General features: G+C 33.8%; 1 protein-coding gene across 6 annotated transcripts in view; it reads right to left on the bottom strand.

Annotated features, from left to right (window-relative positions):
* The window catches only part of LOC149528867 (DNA polymerase I B, chloroplastic/mitochondrial-like), a 122,391-nt gene that overhangs the window by 45,221 nt on the left and 60,841 nt on the right, over window positions 1-16,329 (bottom strand). For all 6 annotated transcript variants that reach the window (XR_016358313.1, XR_016358312.1, XR_016358309.1 and 3 more), the window contains exon 6: window positions 6,380-6,857. Coding sequence is in view for 2 of the 6 variants with exons in the window: in XM_089807916.1 (XP_089664042.1) it covers window positions 6,380-6,857 (478 nt within the window). In the remaining 4 variants the exon portion in view is untranslated. The remainder of the gene's footprint in view (window positions 1-6,379; window positions 6,858-16,329) is intronic.

Genomic DNA, 16,329 nt, shown 5'->3' with positions numbered 1-16,329 from the left:
GAGGACAGGTTTGATGGGAAAGAACACTTCATTGCTTGGAAATTCAGAATTATGATGATTTTTGAAGACAATGATGTGAAACAGTTTGTTGATTCAGCATCCCAGCAACCTACTATTGAACCTAATAAAACTATTTGGAGTGAAGGAAACAGGAAAGTCGTGCAGATCATATTAGATGGAGTGAAAAATGAAATAGTACCTATGCTAATGAAACATCAAACATCATTTAATATGATGAATGCATTATTAAATGCATAAGAGGTTAACAATGCAACTAGATCCCTCACACTAAAAGGCAACTAAATCATATACAGATAAAGAAGGGAGAATTGATGAATTCTTACTTCTTAAGAGTTGCTAGTCTAAGAGATGAACTTGCAAGTATAGGAACCATAATTGAAGACAAGGAACTAACACTAATGGCTATAGATGGGTTACCGGATTCATGGGAAATGTTCACACAAGGAGTAAATGCTAGAAACAATCTCCTTGACTTCAGTAGACTTAAGAGAGATTGTCTTAATGAAGAATCTAGAAAACTTTAAAAAAGGGGAAAAGTTGAAAACTGAAGATGATGAACTTCATGTTCTTAGCACAAATTCCTGTAAAGGTAAGAAGAAGCACTTAAGAAGAAGGGTAATCAAAATAATAACAAACCTAAGAAAGATCTATCCAAAATAAAATGCTTCAAATGCAAAAAATTTGGACTCTATAGATCCGATTGCCCTGAGAACTCTAAGCAACAAGTAAACTGTATAAACATTACTAGGAAAGATGATAACGATGATCCTGAGAAATGTGTATTGTATTCGGCACTATCAAATTAAGTATCAAGTAAGGCATGGGTGATTGATAGTGGGTCATCTTGACATATTACAACATACAAAGAAGCACTAGACTCTATATCAAAAGAAGTAGATGGTGAAGTTACCATCAGTGATAATTCAACTCATTCCGTCAAAGGAATTGGAAGTTCCACCCTGAAACTGAAGTAGGGTAGTGTTCTATATCTCAAAGGAGTACTCTATGTACCAAGAATAAAAAGGAACCTAATCTCTATTACAGCACTTGAAGATGATGGACATAATGTTGCATTCATGGATGGTAGAGTATTGACTTGGTCTAAGAACTCTTTATTAAAGAAATCAAAATTGATTGGTCAAAGAAAAGGATACTTGTATGAATTCAATACAAAACTTAGTCGACCTATTCAAGCCTCAATTCATGAAGCTGCTGATATAAACGAAATATGGCACAGAAGGTTAGGTCCTCTAAATTTCAAAACCTTATCAACTATGGAAAAGATGGTAATTGGTTTACCTAAGTTGAATAAAGATCATTCAAGCATATGCCAAGGATGGGCTCTGGGTAAGAACACCAAAAGTCCATCTTATGATAGCACTAGAAAAACTAGCAATGTTTTGGAGTTAATCCACTCAGATTTATGTGGACCTATTCCTATTCCTTCTCTTAGAGGATTCTGGTACTATATACTTTTTATAGATGACTTCTCTAGGAAAACTTGGATTTACTTCTTAAAGTGTAAAGAATCAGAAAAAATTCTTAAGAGATTTAAAGAATTCAAAACCTTAACTAAAAACTTATCAGGACACAAAATTAAAACTCTTAGGACTAATAATAGAGGGGAATACATTTCAAATTTGTTTAAAGAGTTTTGTAAAGAAACAGGAACTAAGAGGGAATATACCGTTCCTTACAACCCACAACAAAATGGGGTAGCAGAAAGGAAGAATAGAACAATTATAGAAGCAGCAAGAGCTATGATATTTGATCAAAATTTAGAATATTATCTTTGGGCAAAAGACTCTTGTACTGTTGTCTATATTCAATACAAAAGTCCTTGCTCCTACCTTAGAGATAAAACTCCTGAAGAAGTCTTTACTAAGGTTAAACCTAATATAAGTTTTAGAGGGAGAATATTGAAGAAATTAAAGATGAAATTCAAAATCTTAATCTTGAAGAAACTCAAAATCCAAAGAAAAGACCACTTTGGTCCATTAAGATAGTAGAGGAAGCACAAGACTTCGTTGCACCATCTGGAACTTTTAGAGAAAGCAAAAGACCCAAAAAAAAAATTTGTTATGCTACAAACATGAGTGATTTATCTAAATCAAAACCAACCAATGTTGCAAATGTTATTAAACATAAGAATGACATTTAGGAAGTTGTTCCAAGACCTAAAGGAAAATCCGTTGTTTCTTCTAAGTAGATATTTAAAATCAAGCATGTTGTTGATGGTAGCATTGAAAAATATAAAGTGGGATTTGTAGCCAGGGGATTCTCTCAGAAGGAGGGAACTACTTATGAAGAAACCTTTGCTCCTACTGCCAGATACACCTCTGTAAGAGTAGTCCTAGCTATTGCAGCATCGAAGGGATGGAAAGTACATCAGATGAATGTAATAACAGCATTTCTAAATGGAAAGATTACAGAAGAGGTATACTTGGAGCAACCTAAAGGATTTGAAACTCATAACCCTAAATTTTTTGTTTGCAAGCTCAAGAAAGCTCTCTATGGGCTTAAACAGGCTCCAAGGGTACGGTATGAAAGAATTGATAAGTATCTCACCAGCTTAGGATTCTCCAAGAATGAAGTTGATCCAAGTCTATATTACAAAAGGGATAAAGATGATATGGTAATTTTGATACTATATGTTGGTGATTTACTAATAACAAGTGATGATCATGTTATAGATCAACGCAAGAAAGATCTAATCAAATAATTTGAGATGCAAGATTTAGGACTCCTTCATTACGTCCTAGGATTGGAAGTATGGCAAAATTCTAACAGCATCATACTTAATCAAGGGAAGTATACATTAGACATCTTGAAGAGATTTGGAATGTCGAATTGTAGGCCTATGTCTTCTCCAATGGAGACTAATCTACACAAACTTAAGGAAGCAGTTGTTGAATCACCCTCCATAGATTCTACTCTCTATAGGCAGATGATTGGGTCTCTTTATGTACTTGGTAAATACAAGACTTGTTATTTGCTATATTGTTAATGTCTTAAGTAAGTTTATGTGTGAGCCAAAGGAAATTCGCCTAGTTCCAGTTAAACACATTATGAGATACTTACAAGGCACTTTTAACATTGGGCTCAAATATGAGAAAGTTGACTTGGATTTACATGGATTCACAGACTCAGATTGGGATGATAGAAAAAGTATTTCAGAATTTTTTTTCAGTTTAGGATCGGCAATGATATCATGGATATGTAGAAAGCAATCATCAGTAGCACAGAATTCCACAGAAGCTAAATACATTGCAGCTGCAATGGCCTCTAGGGAAGCAGTTTGGCTTAGAAAGTTACTTGTGGGATTATTTGGTCAACCCATGAATCCTACTATTATTCATTGTGATAACTAGAGTTTCATCAAGCTTTTTGTGAATCTAGTTTTCCATGATAGGTCCAAGCATATTGAAATTCCTTACCATTATTTTAGAGATATGGTAGACAAGAATACTGTAACATTAGAATGCATTTGTACTGCATATCAGACAACAGATATTCTTACCAAACCTCTAAAGAGAGAGAAGATAGATCGCTTCAGGAAAAGACTTGGTATGGTTGAATTATAAAACATTTGTATTCTTTAAATTATTAATAAATAATTTTTATTGTCAAGCTATTGACTGTTATGAGCTTCACCATTTGTATTCATTATTTAGGAGGTGACAATCTCTAAGATGATAAACACTTGTATAAAAGACATTATGAGAGATGACAATCTCTTAGATAATGTGTTGAGCAATAGAGAACTATTGTCAGATCTAGATGAGTTCAAGATCATTTTGTGATGTAGACATTTCTATTCCTATGAGTCACAACTTGGATAAAGGAAGAATTTATTCTTTGGATTTTATCCTATGTTCGAATAGATATTAACACAGGATCATGTTGTGATATAGGATTGCCAATACCTATGAGTCACAACTTGGATAAATGAATAATTTAATCATTTTTCGAATTTTATCCTACATGATGCATTCTATGCAATACCGTCATCACTAGTATAAGTGATAAGTCATATCACAAGATGGTAATATGACTTAGTATCATGTGTTCTATGATACCACATGCTTAGAAGATTCAAATATATATAGGGTATCAATCTGTGCTCATTCATCTTAATTGATGTTGCTCTCTCAGTATGATTATCAAGTTGAGAGGGAGTGTTAATTTTGTGTAACTTTGACAACATACCAGTTTGAATATCTAATTGTACATGATCAGATAAAGCATGGACATCCTCTTGGAAGATTTGCTTATTTATAACCCTTAGTTTATTACCTTATCGGCATCTCATTTAGGAGTATTATTTATGTTTAGTTTGCATTATTTTTTAACTATTTAAATCATCTCCTAAAGGACACCAATTTTGGATAACTGTGTGGGCCGACCTAGATGAGACATGTCCTTTGAAAGGACATATCTTTTGGTTTCTTTATATATATTGGGTTAAACCTACAATAAAGAAGGTATTATCACAATCTGATTTAGTAAGAGAGTTTGCAGAAATCTATTGAAAACTTGTGAGCAACTCAAGCACAACCATGCGTGCATCCACATCCACTACGGAGGGCCCTAGACACATCTGATAACACAGAACATAATTGATGCTTCCAAAGGCTCAAAGATAGGGACATTACATTGAAGCACAAGCCATGTCACATATTAATAAGGAAGAAAAACTAATATGTTGCATATCAAATCAGCTTTTGTAGCCCTCTCCACCACCTTCTAATCTTCAACCTAAAAAGCCAACCATTTTCATCAAGTTCCAAAGAACTTGTGTGCATCACACCTAAGAGACCAAAGTGACCTTTGTAAATGGAATTCAAAACAAGTGTTGAAGGATTGTTAATCAACACTGTGATATATCTCTATCCAAATTGAATGGCTTTCAATATTGTTGGTACAGAATATTAGCAAAAAATGTAAAAAGAAACCAACAAAGCTCGAAACAAGTACAAGGGTCCAAATTTTGACAAGTTGTGGAGCACCTTACTGCAAACAAGAGGAAGTCTTCCCTAAAGGGACAATAATTTTGAGAGTGGTGCAATGTGATGAAGAAGAGAAGGACTGTGCATTTGTTGTGAACATTCTCATGATAGCCATTGAGGATGTGGACCCTCAAAATATTGCACAAAACATAATATAAAATATTAAAATGTCAAAAATTGTAGAGCGGTTGATTTATTTGTTGAGGAGAATTATTCACATTTTTTGGACACTTGTGCTATCCATTCCCTCAAACTTATGCTACAAAAATTGACACCAAAATTGATCAAACAAGTATATGCAAAATGTGCTTATCTAGAACTCAAAAATTAGCAAGAAGACATTTTAAAATCAGCGGAGATTTGAAGGTTGATAATCTCACAAGCCTAGATCTCATAAGTTCAGAACAATGCAGCAACATAAAATAAACAGAGATAAAGATAAACAAATGTCATTAATAATTATGAGCTTTACTGTTATAGCTGATAACGGCATATAGGATATTTGGCCATTTAATTTTTTCACAGGTTCATAATGTTAACAAAGAAAAGATGGTGCTCAAAGTGCCACTTAAACAACAGATAACTAGTCAGCATTAGTTGCATGGTTTGAACGTGGAAACCTCTTTACAAAATAAAGCATATTCCAATGTCATCACAGTTTTACTATTAATATATGTAGCCATAAATTGGTTCAATTCTTTGATACGGGATATTTGTAGAGCTCCCTGATTAGTTCTACAAGAAGATTTGCTTTTACTTCTTCAGGAGCACAATACGAAGTATTTCAATTTTCCAATAGTTTAAGTTTAAAGTGATAACGGAAATAGAATATCAATATAAAATGAAGACCTTATAAATCAAGAGGCAAATTGCATTAGCATTGACAAGGCAACAGAATGGAGTTGCAAGGTGCAAGAATGAGACCCGAATCACAATGACAAGGAGCATGCCAAAGAGACGTGAGTTTCACTCTTGGCCAGAGGATTTGGACTATAACCCAGATACGAACTTAGGTGCAGTTGCAGAGACTTAATACATGAATTATATGCAATGTATTAAGACTAAGAGATCAGCCTACCCTAGAATGTGCCTAAGTGAAGCCTGTGCTAGGAGAATAAGAGCCCTACAGACAAACTCTAAAGAAAACTTCACATTTCTCTATCAACCCAATGCTTGCACTTACCTTTAAAATATCTGGAATATTTTGAAAACGTCAGAACTTTAAGGTTGACAATAGATGGTGTCCTAGCATCTGCTACACAGAACTAATAGTTCAAACCATTTATTACGTAAACATGGAACTGAAAAACCAGGTACGACATGACAAATTGAAATAAGTATTTTCCAACCTGTAATGGCTGAAGAAAGTTGGAAATTAAAGTGTTGATTGATGACACTTCACACAAAGCAGCAAAAGCATGACATGCCTCCTTCCCTCGTTTGCCACCTCCAAATGCCTTATACGCAGTTCCATAGACAGATAAGTCTTCCTCCACATTGTTCTTGGTATTATTTTCCTTACCATTGACTGCTGAAGAGGTCAAAATAGCTGAGTCATCATCTAAGTCTGTTGCATACTCATCTTCCCCTTCATCTTCTAGAATGCTGTAGTCAAGAGAAACTTTTCCAGCGAATGCTTTCAAAGCTGCACTAGTTACTGCTGGCCAACCAGACGTGGTATATTTGTCAACTTCCATAGTCACACCTAGCCCACGAAGTACAATGTTGCGGAACTTTCCAGGCACCTTTTTCCCTTCTTCAATAAAATTGTCCACATTGGGTACTTTCATACTCCGCTCATTAGGTAATACTAGATTGGGATCATTCCTGCACACATGATTACACAATAGAAGTAGACTAAGAATTAATAAACAGGTTTATATTTAGCATAAACAACAGGGAACGAACTCCTTCATACCAAACAGTCAAAAGATGCATTACACACTCATCTTTTTCTTAACTGGATTTAATCTCTGACTTAAGGCTTTCATCAACCCACAACCTATGCACAATGATGAATATGCCATTGATGTCAAAGGTACAGTCAGAAAGTTTTCATTAATGTGAAAGATTCACTTACAAAGTTCAGTGATCTGCATTAACATAATTAATATCCATACTGGAGAAATACTATACAAATCATCAGACATGATAAGGAGATGCACAAAAGAAGTAACGTCAAGAAGTCTAACAACCACTCAAATTAGAAGCATCGTAGAATATAGAGACTTAAACATATGTACATTAACTTGAACTAAATTATAAAAGATAGAGTACGTATACAACGGAGTATGATGCAGTTTACAAATGATGGAGTATGTATACAATGCAGTATGATGCGGCTTATATAAAAGACACCAACATCACAACTGCAGCGACCAAGAAAGACTGTATAACAGCAATCAAGCATGCCATATACCGAAAACCTGTATGCATCATAGAAAGAGCATCTTCATCATATTATGAACAACTTCTAAGATTATCAAACATTGAAGCAAACTATATCATTCATATGAGTATCCAGTAATTTGATGTTTTATGAATGTTGCGATAATTTGAAGGTCTGCGGATGAAAGAGTAATTACAAGATTATAAACCTAGATATGCGATAGTGTTTGACAACAAACACTAATATTAAGCATACATATGCAGCGAACATTCTTAGCACTATCACAACGATTCAAAGAACAATTGAAGCAAACTATATCATTCATATGAGTATGCAGTAATTTGATGTTTTATGAATGCTGCGATAATATGAAGGTCTGCAGATGAAAGAGTAATTGCAAGATTATAAACCTAGATATGTGATAGTGTTTGACAACAAACACTAATATTAAACATACATATGCAGCGAACATTCTTAGCACTATCACAACGATTCAAAGAACAATCAACCATTTAAAAGCTCTGATTGAAAGGATTATTGATTCCTCGTAAACTTGAACAGTCAGCAATCAAGCAATATATTGAAGAGGAGCTGCCGGGATTGTGGAAGGAACAAATATATATTTTATCTGAGTTATGATTAGAAATAGGAATAGAATATCGTGCGATGGCAAAAGAAAAAGATGAACACAATTCCTAAGGCAGCAATGACAGGTCAGACAAAAATTGAGGAGGCTTGATAAAAACAAAATATAATGAAAAATTTTCAATATATATCAACAATGGTGATTGCAAAAAACAAATACTAAAATTCAAGAGCCTATTTCGATTGATATATCTGCAGCATCATTACTGTTAAAGCCACGATAGAAGATAAAGGGCTGTGTGGAGCATCGGTTGTGAGGAACTATGTGCCTATGCTGGTCTTCCGTGTCATCACATATCAATGTAACAAAGAAAGTGCAGATTGGTGAAGGCCCGAAAAGCAATGACAGGGCAGCAACATGATATTGTATCATATGAAGACAATATTAATGAAAACTACACCTACAGACACAATATGGACAAAAATGTGCCACCGATAATATCCATGAAAAGCAATGATAGTTTAATTATTCATTAGTACAATTTATATAGAGTGTTAAAATCAAGCAAGCATGTGCCCAAGCAAGCAATAAAAGAAGAGATCTTAATTTAAATGCAGCAATAAAACCAACAAGGTCATGAATTGTTCAAAAATAACACAGTTTGTTAAAGTCAAAAAGGAGCGATCAAGAGAAACTAATTAAATATGAAAAGATGCGAACATCAGTAAGAGAAGTCATTTTGGCCAATAGATATATCTTTTTTATTAGAATAAAAGATTATAAATATATAACTTCATATTTTAAGCTGTGAATGTGGAGATGAATGAGAAAAAAATAGAAAAGAGGAAGTACAGTTAGAGAAAAGAAAGTATATAATCAGATATATTGATCTGATGTATATAGCATATACACAAGTATCAAAATTTTATTGAGTATAAGGAAGGTGTGCGGTATGTGAATAAGAACATATGAGAGTATATATATACATGTTAATAGGTTCAAAGAAAGAGAGAGTTGGAATGAAGAGTGCCGTATGAAGAAGAATAAATAGACACTACATGAATGAAGAAAAAGAAGTGTGTGTATATGTGTGTGTGTGCGTGGGTGTACGTGCATATACAGATTTATTCATCTGATATATAAATTGGATAGATGAGATAGAGAAGTATGTTGTGTGTAGTAAGTACAAGTAATACCATGCAGATTGGAGCAGATCTGTATGAAAGATATATTTATAAAATGTATATGCAGACTTGAAGCAAATACATAAAGAGAAGTAGAAAAGCAGTGATTTAATTGTCCATCATCAGTTAACTAAGCAACATTATCAAAGTGGAAGAACAGTTTGTGTGCAGTGTATTGATGCTCATAAAGACAAGCAGTAGGAGTTGGTGCTTCCAGTAGGTCCGTGACTGAGAAGTTCGGGGGTTGGTGCTTCCAGTGAGTTGTTGCTCATATATATAGAGGTTGCAGCCTCTAATAGGTTGGTGCCTGCAAATCATTGTGGAAAGTTGTTATTAGACTGATTGCGAGTTACAAAGTTTATTGATGTTGGTTTGTGGCATTATTTTGGTGTTGTTTCCAAGTGAAGACATTATGCACAATCTGTTCCAATACAATCAATTGCAGGTGTTGGGATTTGAGCAAACATTATCCGTGTTGTTTTAAAGGCTCTCTTGCATATTAGCAATTGTGTTTGTATGTTTCTTGACAACTATCAGCCAGGTTTGCTAAACCAATAAAGGCAATATATCTAGCTGGTCATTCACTATCTAGGAAGATGTTGTGAGCTCCATAGTGTTGTATGGTTTTCACACAATCGCCCCATTGTGATCGGGGACCCCCTCTTTTGCTTTAGCAGGTAAAAGTCTTTCTCTTAGGTGGCTTGAGTTGGAAACATTTTCAAGTCTCCAAGTTTGGGGATGAGTTTGAGCAATTTTGGCTTGCTAGGAAGTAATTTATTTGGGGTTGGCATGAGAGTTTTGATGTCCTTTTGAGGTATTTTCATAACCGAAGTCCAAGTTGGTAGGTGAAATTTTAGTCCAAGTGAGAAAGGTTTGCATGTTTGAGAAATAGGAGAAGGATAGTGAACAAACCATACTTGGTGGAAATTTCTAAAGCTAGGGATTTTCCACGAGGGGGAAATTCCTAATGATAAGAATTTTCCACTAGGGGGAAATTCCTAATGCTGAGGATTTTCCCATACTCATTGTCGGAGTAACAGGATCGTTGCAAGTGTAATTGTATTGCCATGTTTTTAGAAAATGTTTTTCATATGCAGCTATCAATATATTTATATGGAGAAAAGAGTTATGAATAGACATGTCTCGTTAGGGACATGTCTATTCATAGTATTACGCATTATAATTATATATACATATTATATATTATCTCTTTCTCTAATATATGAATAATATATATATATATATATATTTGTACATCTCATATATATTAAATATATATATATACATGTCTTCACTAGAGTTTATCAGACCGAAGCTAAAAAAACATTAACACACGCTCTTAGCTAGGGAGGATAAACACAAGACAGATATTACGCCATTGGTAATATTAGGAATGACAAATTTTAAGGATATCTCACTTGATATCTCAGATGTTTTCCAGCATTTGATATCGTATTTGATATCATGAGTATTGATCTTCCAGAATATCAACACGTGATATTCACCAAGTACTCCAATGAGGTTTGATATCACATCTGATATCAAGAGTATTGGCCTCCCAAATATCAATGATATTCACCAAGTACTCAAAAGATTTTGATATCACATATGATATCAAGAGTATTAGCCTCCCATGATATTAATGATATTACCCAAATACTCTTTTAGTAATTGCCTTCCAGAATGTTGAGATGCAAGACATTCACCATATACTCAATTTGTTTGATCTCATAATACAAGTTAATGTAAGATCATCACCTTACAGTAACTTCTACAAATACAAGTGACATCATTTGGAAGTCGTCACTTCCTCATGATGTATACAGGGGGTAGGGCCATTAAAATCACGTAGTCACGAGGTATATACATGAATCACAGTCCTCTTGACTGCAACAATTTATTGATCACAGAAGAATCCATCGCAATATGGTTTACTCCCTCTAAATCAATATGATTAAGATCAGTGAAGGTTGACGAAACCATATCCTCTATTTGCTCCCTCTCTTCATCTATTGCAATGTCAAGCTCCTTTTGAATCTCAATCTCCCTCTAAATATTTATACTTGTACGGGACAACTTTGAAAGCCTTGTTTGGTCGTCCCTTCAATTTCACTTTCTTCAAACGCTTTTTTTACTTATTCACCCACTGGCTCAATTATTTCCTTGTTTGCTTATTATCATTCACACAGATTTTCTTAATGTCGGGCAGCTTTTATTGTTTAAATACTCTTTCCCTACTGTTGACTGGTCATACCCATAGTAATTTTTTCGGGTTGTTTGTTGTGTTGATTGTTGTGCTGATTGTTGTGCAATGCCTCCACAAGGTTGGACTCGTCCATGTACACATCCTTCCGTTCGCCAAAATTCTCCATTGCTTCTTAAAATCTGCCCTTTTTCCAACAAAATAGTGAGGAAATGCTTATCAAAGATATCTCCACTGAGAAAAATGGTTATTTTGAGACAATTATTGAATGATAAATTTTTAATTTGCGCTAAAGCCACTCGTCAATATTCATCTCCCCCGAAAGACTCATTATAATATATTTATTTATCCTATACACCAATAATAATAAATGGTGAGAGGAACAACAGGCAGGACACGAACCTACTAACATTGTATTTTTGACAAGGCAGTACCAAGACAATTGGACCAATAAACCACAGGAAAAAAAACAATTGCAAGCACATAGTTATATTTAGTGGTTTCCATTATGCTCTTCTTTTGTCGAACTCTTCATCAGTAATAATGTTATCCACTTAATCAATTGTTTTGGATTTTGTTCACTCTCTTTATATCTCAAAATCCATAAATTCCTGTCAAAATCATTTTTCTGTATATATCACCTCAAGCTAGTCTGGTTGATGCGCTATTTGTCAACATCTCCTAGCATCAATAGATCTTCATATGGCCAAAGAGAATCCTCTTTTAAAATATGAATTGATATAAATGTTTGTAAATCTAGAATAGATAAAAAATAAGTCTCCTTATATTTTATTCTTCCACCTTTCACATTTCCAGCCTAACTCTAATACCATGTTGGAGTAACAGGATCGCTGCAAGTGTAATTTCATTGCCATCTTTTTCGTATATGCTTTTCAAATGCAGCTAGGGGACGACGGAACGGAGGGACAGACAAGCCTTAATTTGGGAACAACAAGGGGGTAGTGGTGGGGGACTGAGGGTAGGGGGTTGTATATACGATACATATGGTACTTAAAATAATAGTGGTGAAAAGATGTATTGCATTATAAGATATAAAGATGTAATAGAGTAAATACTTGAACATTATATTGAATTGGAACATCGAATGTTGAACATAAATAGTGAAATCAGCAAATAGTTAACACTTGGACATCCCCCATCCTCATCGAAGGTGGTGGAATCTGGTGGTGCCACTAGGGACGAGGGAGCGAAGTCCCCAAGTCCCCCGCGCATTGGGCGAAAAGGGAGGGGGGACGCGTCCCCGTGTTACAATTCTCTTTCTCTAATATATAAATAATAACAAAATATGTGTGTGTGTGTATAGATATATATTTTTATGTACGTCTCATATATATGTGTGTGTGTGTATATATATATATTACACACACACACACATATCTTCACTAGAGTTTATCAAACCGAAGCTACAAAACATTAACACTCATCAACCCAAAATGAGGTACAAGCTTTGAGAGATCCTTATTATGGTGGCAAACTAATCATTGTAATTCTAAAACAAAGTATTTACCCTATGATGTATTTATAAATCATCTTGAAAGAGATTTTAAATGTATACTTGCCAACATCTACAATTCATCGCATGCTATTGTACTCAAAGTTTTCTTCGAGAGAAGTAAGTTTAAAATTGGAGATTTTTCCCCTAAAGTTTTAGATGTCATGTGAGATGTTTCACTTCACATAGTCATAATTATACTTATACAAATGATACTTGAAAATCACCCTTACCTGTTATTTGAAAAATTTATGACAGTTTGATTATTTAAACATCTTTTATTTAATATTTTAAGAAGAAAAATATAAATTGTCAAATAAGAAATCTTCTATGAGTTTTTATCAAGATCATACATATTAAACATTGCAAAAAAAAAATGAAAACGGTTATGATATATCATTGTATCGTAACAGTTATGAAAAGTGAAAGTGAAAAAGTGTATCATTGTAGATGTATCGTCAGAACTGTTATGATGACACATGTTGTCAGCATTATTGTATATTGCAAGTCTTTAAACTTATATTTAAAATAAATTATGTCTTAAAATCAATGCATACTAACTTGTTGAAGAACATTTATTGAGTGGGATATGATGTATACATCTTTGACTTTAACAATGGGCAATCAAAATATTGTCATTTAGTAAAATGTAAATGCATTATTTCTTGGTAAAAATTTATAATTTTCTTGTTCATTAGTGATAGAAATATCTTAAATCTACACTAAAAAATTATAAAATTAGAAAACAATGATAACTATAAATAAAATATGTAAAATCCTTGGACTTATTATTACAATTCAAATTAATACTTAAGTTCGTATTAGAATTATTATTAGATAGTCTTGTTCAAAATATTTTAAGATTAAAAAATCCTACTAATAAGATTTTCTAAATTAATATATTAATATTAAATATTGATAACTATTAATAATTCATGTTAAAATTACAAATATCATCTTAATTGTTAAGTCTGTAGCTTCAGCTGGATTGATTCGATCATGAGATACGTTGTTGATGGTAAATCATCATTTAGACAAATAATCTTATATATATATATATATATATATATATATATATATATATATATATATATATATATATATAGTTATTTATTGTTAATATATAATTATTATCTAATGATTATTAACCAAAGAGAAATGTCTCTTAATGAGACATGTCTCGTCCTCTCTTATTTATAAGACTTCAAATCTGCATTTGGAACACACACAATGGCAGTGGTATTACATTTGCAGAAAATGATCCTAGATACTTCAACATGGTATCAGAGTCAAACTGCAAATGTAGAAAAAAAAAAGATAGAAAATGACTGAACTTATAATTTTATGTTATGTCCAGTGTAATCAGTTCAGATCTTTCGTTATTTTGATGCCAACAGTGGGAAGAAAAGGCATAGAAAGGAAAGGAAAAAGATTGAGCTATACAGAGGATAGAGATGAACAAAAGGCTCACCAGTGATCAAGGTTGGAACAAGCCATCAAATGGCAGTTACACAGCGGACATGCAGAATTAAGGGTAAATATAACAGGGATGTGAAGAAACACAATGTTCTTCCAAACAAGAAGACATAAGATTAGCAGGAATAGCAGCAGGTCTTAGCCATGGAGGAATGAAGCATATTGAGTCATACACAGTCCACAGAATTCACAAGCATGCAAGAGAAAAGATTAAAAGGGAGACAAAGATACACAGGAAATAGTGTAGAGAATGGCAGTAGTGAAGAACAGTGATCTTGGGAGGAGATCAATGAATATAGTGGGACTTTCAAGCATTATTTGAATAGAATGAACGAAGAAACACCGTCGACAAAGAAATCAGGGAAAGGATACATGCAGTCCAGCCAAAGACAACATAGAATACTGAATGGAGCGAAGACAAGGGATACACGACAAATAGGAGATATCTAACATTTGAATTGCAAACAAACAAATGGCAAAGATCATCGAGTTTGGGGAAAGACATTGAACCACAAGTATTGACAATACTAAGGAACATTGAACCCTACAGGGCAACAATAAATGAATCAACTGGTAGAGCATGGAGCAATAAGTGATAGAGACTTATTGAGAAATAATCAGACGAACAAATATGAGGGCATCACCAACCTAGCAAATGATCATTCAAGGAATAAGTACGAAGGAGTGAGTTAGAGCCAATGATAAACAAGGAGACCTAATACTGTAAGATAATTAGCAAACCATTGTAAGTAGGAAATCAACATACTAAAGATTACGCACAAACACTAAAACATCCACGAAGACAAAGGGAATTTAAGCGGCAAATACGGGAAACAAATATTAAGCAATTAGAGAGACGACAAGGAAGAATTCTGAAAGATCTTAAATACTTGTAAGTCCACTACTTTAATTGCTCAATCAAAAACGTAGTATGTCCTCCCAAAGCGCCAAGAACAATCAGTGGTTGAAGGAAAGCATTCAAGATCTTGGCGAATGAACCTAAGAATTATGTACGCAATATAGACCTAAAGGGAATTGACGAACTTTATCGTACTCTATTATCAAGAGCAATCGACACTAAAGAAGAGGCAAGTAGGAATCTATAACATTCCAAACAGGAACCATATACAAACCAGGAGGTTTGTCGAATGAATAGTTTCATTTTCGTACACGAGTTGAAGTCTCACAACAAAGCTTGTCAAATTGTATATCAAGAGATATCGAACTTGTACCAATTGCACAACAAACTAAACTGGGAATTCAAACTAGAGTTCAAAATCATCCGTCCTAGTTGCAAATTATGATATCCTAGGTGGATAAGATAGATAGTGAGATTCTATATCTAGACAAATAAACACACAAACAGGATAGGGAGATAAGAAATGGACCAATCACAAGAGAACACAATACATAAATGATAATCACATCACATTATATTATCGAAATAGAGGTGGCCACCATCAGTGATCAGAGATAGAACCAAACTCGGAGTCACTATAGATTGTAATGAAATGAGCAAGGATTAGATTTTATTCAGGAGAACGCATAAGACTTTATAAAAATAGATGATATTCTATTAGAGAAATAGGTGTGAAATGGTAAGACATAAGGCACGTCTCTGAAAAGACATCTCTCCCTGTTTAATCCTTCAATATAAATGGAGGTACAATAGAGATCTACGGAGATGAACCAATACAAATACACAGAGTCAGTAAGTGAAAAGAACTGACGATAACATACAATCAATGTTTAAAATATACAAGACAGCACCAAATAATCCAATGAATAGTTTTGAAGAGACCATCCATCATTCATAACCATTTAAATGATAGCTACAACTGAACCGAGGAGGAAATCATAGGCAAGTCAAACTGATAATATCCAATCAGTAACGTATGATATCCAAACAGAATATATAATTTTTTCCTGTCAGCAGATTGAACATGGA

This window comes from Cupressus sempervirens, chromosome 11 (genome assembly GCF_028749045.1).
Source record: "Cupressus sempervirens isolate cs-2001-9-10 chromosome 11, ASM2874904v1, whole genome shotgun sequence".
Classification (NCBI taxonomy): Eukaryota; Viridiplantae; Streptophyta; class Pinopsida; order Cupressales; family Cupressaceae; genus Cupressus; species Cupressus sempervirens.
This window is presented reverse-complemented; position numbering and strand designations above follow the sequence as displayed.